The sequence below is a fragment of the Apis dorsata genome, unplaced genomic scaffold, assembly GCF_000469605.1.
Source record: "Apis dorsata unplaced genomic scaffold, Apis dorsata 1.3 scaffold_355, whole genome shotgun sequence".
Lineage (NCBI taxonomy): Eukaryota > Metazoa > Arthropoda > Insecta > Hymenoptera > Apidae > Apis > Apis dorsata.
This window is the reverse complement of record NW_006263621.1, coordinates 110,895-116,741: the sequence shown is the minus strand read 5'-3', so window position 1 is coordinate 116,741 and position 5,847 is coordinate 110,895. Positions and strand designations below refer to the sequence as shown.

At 42.3% G+C, this 5,847-nt stretch overlaps 2 protein-coding genes and 1 long non-coding RNA gene across 3 annotated transcripts in view; 1 reads left to right on the top strand and 2 right to left on the bottom strand.

The window, feature by feature from the left end:
• The window catches only part of LOC102679872 (metabotropic glutamate receptor), a 16,353-nt gene extending 13,763 nt beyond the window's left edge, over positions 1–2,590 (bottom strand). The window contains exons 1-2 of the mRNA XM_006618450.2: positions 1,936–2,590; positions 276–1,087 (exon numbers count right to left, since the gene is read on the bottom strand). Coding sequence (XP_006618513.1) covers positions 276–1,087; positions 1,936–2,489 — 1,366 coding nt within the window. The 5' untranslated portion in view covers positions 2,490–2,590. The remainder of the gene's footprint in view (positions 1–275; positions 1,088–1,935) is intronic.
• The window catches only part of LOC102680007 (cysteine protease ATG4D), a 44,051-nt gene that overhangs the window by 18,993 nt on the left and 19,211 nt on the right, over positions 1–5,847 (top strand). The gene's annotated exons all lie outside the window — the stretch shown is intronic.
• The window catches only part of LOC116185974, a 2,863-nt gene continuing 416 nt past the window's right edge, over positions 3,401–5,847 (bottom strand). Inside the window, exon 2 of the long non-coding RNA XR_004150876.1 lies at positions 3,401–3,676. This is a non-coding gene — a long non-coding RNA (uncharacterized LOC116185974). The remainder of the gene's footprint in view (positions 3,677–5,847) is intronic.

Genomic DNA, 5,847 nt, shown 5'->3' with positions numbered 1-5,847 from the left:
CTACGCTACACTACGCTACACTACGCTACACTACGCTACACTACGCTACACTACGCTACACTATGCTACACTATGCTACACTACGCTACACTACACTATATTACACTACACTACGCTACACTACAGATACTACACTACATTACATTACACTACACTATGCTGTACTATACTATACTATGCTACACTACATACACTACACTACACTATGCTATGCTATGCTATACTACACTACATTATATTACATACACACGCATACACACATACAATATTCTTACCTGTGAAGGAGACGTTGAGGAGATAATTCCTGTAGAAGACGCCACGGTCGTAATTGGCCATGGAGGGGCAGAGGCCCTCGAGTTTCGAACACACGTCCCTCTGGAGGTTGTGGAGGGCCAACGCGAACGCGTACACCGCGTCCACCACGAACTGGACCTTGGACTCTTGCTCGTAACCCCTTTCGGAGGTTAGTCTGAGGTTGGGGGGGCAGAAGAGCGTCGTGGCGTTGAGGGTCGTTTGGGTTGGTCCGTTCCGTTCCTTTTTGAGGAGGCAGTCGAACACCTCCTCCCAATACTCGCTGAACCACGGGTTTCGACGATTGGTGTCGGGGGTCAGGGAGGCCATGTACTCGTCGAACCCGGGAATATTCTCGGATTGGAGCTCGACCGTGATGGCGCCCTCGGCCTCCTCCTCGAGGCCCTCGACGAGCTTGATCTGCCTGCCCCAGCCGTCGCTGGCCAACCATTGGAAGGGCTGGCTCAGGTTCGACCTCCTCGCAGCCTCCAGGATCCCCCTCGCGTCCTCGGCGCGCGTGAACAGCACCACCGCCCGTGCGTTCGCCTTCTTGCTCAATCTTTGGATTATGTCGTCGAACATGCGATCGTCCGCCGCGCTCGGCACCTTTACTGCCGCGGCTATGCACACGTTCCGCTCGGTCGCCTCCCTCGTGAACACCTCGATCCCGTATTCGCCGTAACTGCCCTCCGAGTACACGGTCGAGACGTAGGACCAGTTGGCGCTCTTCACCACGTCCACCAACGCGATCGATTGGAACGTGTCGGGTGGGACCGTCCTCGCGAAATAGTCGAACCTGGATGATCGTCCAACGAATTTTAATGATTTGATGTCGGGGTTTGTTGATTTGTTCTTCTCGTTCAATTTTGGAAAAGGAGATTTTTTTGAGACGAAGAGAAAATTTTTAAGTCTTATTATCAATTATAGTTATTCGAATATAACTTTTGCCTTGCATCTCTCTAAGAATTTTGGATTGAAAATAAAGGCTAATTTTTGGATAAACTGGTTAATCGATTAGCAGAGTTTTTTTATTAAAAGATTCTGAATGGTTCTTCGATAACTTTTGCCCAGCTTTGTCTTTCGTAAGAATTGGTTATAATTTAAAAATTCTAATGAAAATATTTTTTTGAAACTAAAATAATTAATTTAAAAAACACTTTATCTTTACCAGAAGATAAAAATTACAATAAAATACAATTTAAAACAATTTAAAAGATATAATTTAAAAAGACGAATTTATTTATTATTAAATATATATTTAATTTCTAATATTTTATTTATATTACCTTTACTTACGTAAAGAAAGAAACTTCGTCGAATGTTAAATTCTATATTTGTAGTTTCGTGTGATATTTTAATAAAATAATTTCTCTATTTTCCTTCTCTCTATCCTCAATTTCTCACCGAATAGAAATTATATTTCGATAACGAAAAATCAAACTACCTCTAATTTTACCATTATTTCCACGCTCGCAAAACTCGAGAAAAACTCGTCAAAAATTAAATCTAACCATTCGGTACAGCACACCATTCCACCCTTTACAAAATTCCGCTCGAGGAATCTTACGAATCCATTTCAATTTCCCTGGCCGAGAGTCCGTTTCGAGAGCGGAAAGGGTCGAAAATGGAGAGAGAGAGAATCACCTGGTCTTGTCGCTGAGCGCCTTGGCCGTCGAGGCGGGCGAGATCTGGGGTATGTGGAACAGTCTGAGCAGATTTGCAACCTGCAACGACACGGAACTGTAAGAGCCCCCTATCACGCCGAATATCGGGCCGGCGCTCGCCGTCTTCTTCACCCTCGGCGCCGACCTGTCCGCGCACTCGAGCACGCTCATGTCCAGGTTCGACAACGACGCCCTCACGAAGTGCAGGCTCTGGTTAAGGGCGTACGTGTCCCGCCCGCACGTGTCCAAAATGTGCACCCCTATCGTGATCCCGGGCAGTATACCCTCGTCCCTGTTTATCTGGTCGACGGCGAACAGCATCGCCTCGAGCCGCTGCACACCCCGATTGTACACGTTCGGCCCGCACGAGGCGCCCCCCTTCTCGTGGACCGGGAACAAACCCCCCAACACTATGTCCCCCGGAATCACCACCGACTCGCTCCTACCCGGCCTCCAATGGCTACCCCCGTATATGGAGAGCCGGTGAAGGGACACAAGCAGCACCAACATCCGGGCGAGGGGCCGCTGGCTCATCTTTCCTCTCCGCTTCTCCTCTCCGTCTATTTATCCATCCATCCGTCTGTCCTCCATCTCATTCGATTCCTTCCTCTCTCTCTCTCTCTCTCTATGGACTTGGAGGAGAGGATTTGGATCTCTTCTTCAAGGAGAAGGGAATTATTTGGAAATTTTCTGGAAACTCGAAGGCTTTGGTTGTCCTGTGGACTTGGAGGAGAGGATATGGATCTCTTCTTCGAGGAGGAGGAGGAGGGAATTATTTGGAAATTTTTCTGTTCTTTCTCTTTCTTTCTCTCTCTCTCTTCTTCGAGGAGGAGGAGGAGGGAATTATTTGGAAATTTTCAGGAAACTCAAAGGCTTTGGTTGTTCTCTCTCTCTCTCTGTAGATTTGGAGGAGAGAATCTGGATCTCTTCTTCGAGGAGGAGGGAATTATTTGGAAATTTTTCTGTTCTTTCTCTTTCTCTTTCTCACTCTCTTTCTATGGACTTGGAGGAGAGGATATGGATCTCTTCTTCGAGGAGGAGGAACAGGAGAGGAATTATTTGGAAATTTTTCTGTTCTTTCTCTTTCTCTCTCTATGGAGGAGAGGATCTGGATCTTCTTCTTCGAGGAGAGGAATTATTTGGAAATTTATTTTTTCTGTTTTTTCCTTTTCTCTCTCTTTCTCTCTCTCTCTGGATCTCTTCTTCGAGGAGAAGGAGGGAATTATTTGGAAATTTTCTGGAAACTCAAAGGCTCTGGTTGTCCTCTCTCTCTTGGAGGAGAGGATCTGGATCTTCTTCTTCGAGGAGAGGAATTATTTGGAAATTTTTCTGTTCTTTCTCTTTCTTTCTCTCTCTCTCTCTTCGAGGAGGAGGAGGAGGGAATTATTTGGAAATTTTCTGGAAACTCGAAGGCTCTGGCTGTCCTCTCTCTCTCTCTCTCTCGATCTTTCTTTCTTTCTTTTTTTGGAGAAAGGGTAGGGGAAGGGGAGAGAGGGAGCGAGAAGGGGAAGATCGAAAGTTATCTGACGGTGTGAGCCAACTCGTTTCCCCCGAGGGTGGTCCCGTCGTTCGTTTCACCGAGCGCCGTGGTTCCTCTTCCCGCGTCGAGCGTCATCTTTCCCTCTTCCCCTCTTCTTTTCCCGCTCCTGGGCGGTCGCAGGGAGAGCGGCGAGGAGGAGAGCACGTCGGTATGTCCCCCCTTGTTCGGGGATCAGCCCAGCCTGATGGAGAGTAGGAAGTTAGTAGTTAGACAAGATGGTTGGAGAGGTGAGGCGATTTGGAGGGGGAGGGGAAAGGGGGAGGAGGAGGAGGAGGATCGAAGCGTTTGATCGAATGTTGCTTCACGTACTCGTGAAGCTAAGTTTTTAATACTTTTTTAAATAATAAATAATTGAATTAACAATTAATATACAATTAATAATAATTAAATTGAATACAATTTTTAATACTTTTTTAAATAATAATTTGAATATCTGAGTATAAGTAAAATTAAGAAGAATATATCTGTCGATTTATCTGTTTTTTTTTTATAAAGAGATTTAAGAAATTGAATATTGATTATTTAATATTTAAGACGTTTTATGGAAGATTTGTATTTATATGTAAAATGTAATTTGTGATATTTTTGAAAAATGAAAAGAAAAAAAGCTTAGGTCTTTGTGGAAAACAAGTTTCGTTTCAAATTTCAAAATTTTTGTTTTTAGCTTTTCAATAATTCTTTTCGTTATTCGCAAAATTTTGAAGATCACTGATGATTTCTTTCTATTAGAGATTTAGAAATTATTGAAAGATTGGCAAGTTGGGAATATAAGTGAAAGTGGATGATGGAACTTTAATAGAAGATTTGTAAAATTCTATAAATAATTAAACTGTGATTTGATATTTTTGAAAAATGGAATTGAAAAAGTTTCAAAAAGGTATAAAGAAAAATGTTTTGTTTTTGCTTTTCGAAATTTCTTTTCCAGCTTTTCGTTTCGTTCCAATAATTCCTTTTTGCTATTCGCAAAATTTAAGAAAATTACTCTTTCCACGAAATTTACCAATATTAAAACCTTGTAAAATAATAAAATTATTTTATATTATCCGAAAAACGAAACTGGAAAAGTTTAAAAAAAAAAGTACAAAAGATTTCCATAAAACAACGAAAAATATTAAGTTTCGTTTCAAAATTTCAAAATTTTTTGTATTCAATAACTTTCTACATCCAAACACCATACCTATATCAAGTTACGAATAAATAAGAATGGAAGGGCGAAATTTACGTGCAGAAGAAGTAAAACTGAAAAAAACTGGAAGCTCGACAAATTAATTGAAAACGTTACGTGCTATCCCGACAGGCAGGCGATCGAAGGAAAGAAAGAAAGAAAGAAAGAAAGAAACACGATACATTCGAACTTTTCCAACGAGAACTTTTTCTACGAACATCGAATGTCAAGCAAAAGTGAGGACGAAGAACTTTCGTAGAAGAAGCAAGTTTCCCAAGAAGTCTCTCCCTCCCCTCCCTCCTCCCCTTAATCTCTCTGAATTCTGATCGCGACAGGAGGAGGAGGAGGACGACGATAAAAGTATTAATAAATCGAAAAGTATTAAGAAGTCGAGCCTCCTCCCCTTCCCCGGGGAAGGGGTAGAAATTCCAAACAGATTTTTATCTAAAAACTTTATCCACTCTTTTTCCAGCGAAAAATTCTTCTTCTTCTTTCTCCACGATAATAGAATTTATGGAGAGATTTATTTATTTCCAATAAATTCCAATCTCGAATTTCTAATCTCCATTTATTTATAGTGTTTCAGAATTTTTAAATCCTCCTGCGATTTTTCTTTTCTTTATTTTTTTTTTTATTCTCAAACCATCCTCAAATTTCCATTCTTCTTCCACCTCGCGCATAACAAAGTTTCAACAGTTTCGACTTTCGTTTGTATTTCCATCCTGGAACAATTCCCCTCCCCCCAAATTCTCATTTCCATCCTTCCACGATTCTCGAACATTCCTCTCTCCGTCCCTCGAAAGTTCCACTCTTCCTCCTCTGAAATTCTCCTCTTATAGACAACATGTCAACGATTCTTCTTTTTCTTCTTCTTCTTAATCTACTTCACTTTTCTTTCTTCTCTTTCGAAATTTAATCAAATCGCTGTTCAGAACTGTGATCTACTTCTCCTTTTGCCAGGAATGGCGGAGAAAAGCGCGGGAAAATTCTCTGCCTGGGTCGAGCCTCGAGCGGGGAGAGAGAGAGAGAGAGAGAGAGAGAGAAAGAGGTCGTTAAATTCCCTCCAACTCGTACTCGTTGAGCGGACTTAATTTCACGGAACTCTAACAAGCCGCCGGGCCGTGGTTCCCTAAAGCCTTTAAAAATTCGAGAGCACTTCGCCACTTTCCTTCCCCCCCTCCTCCTCC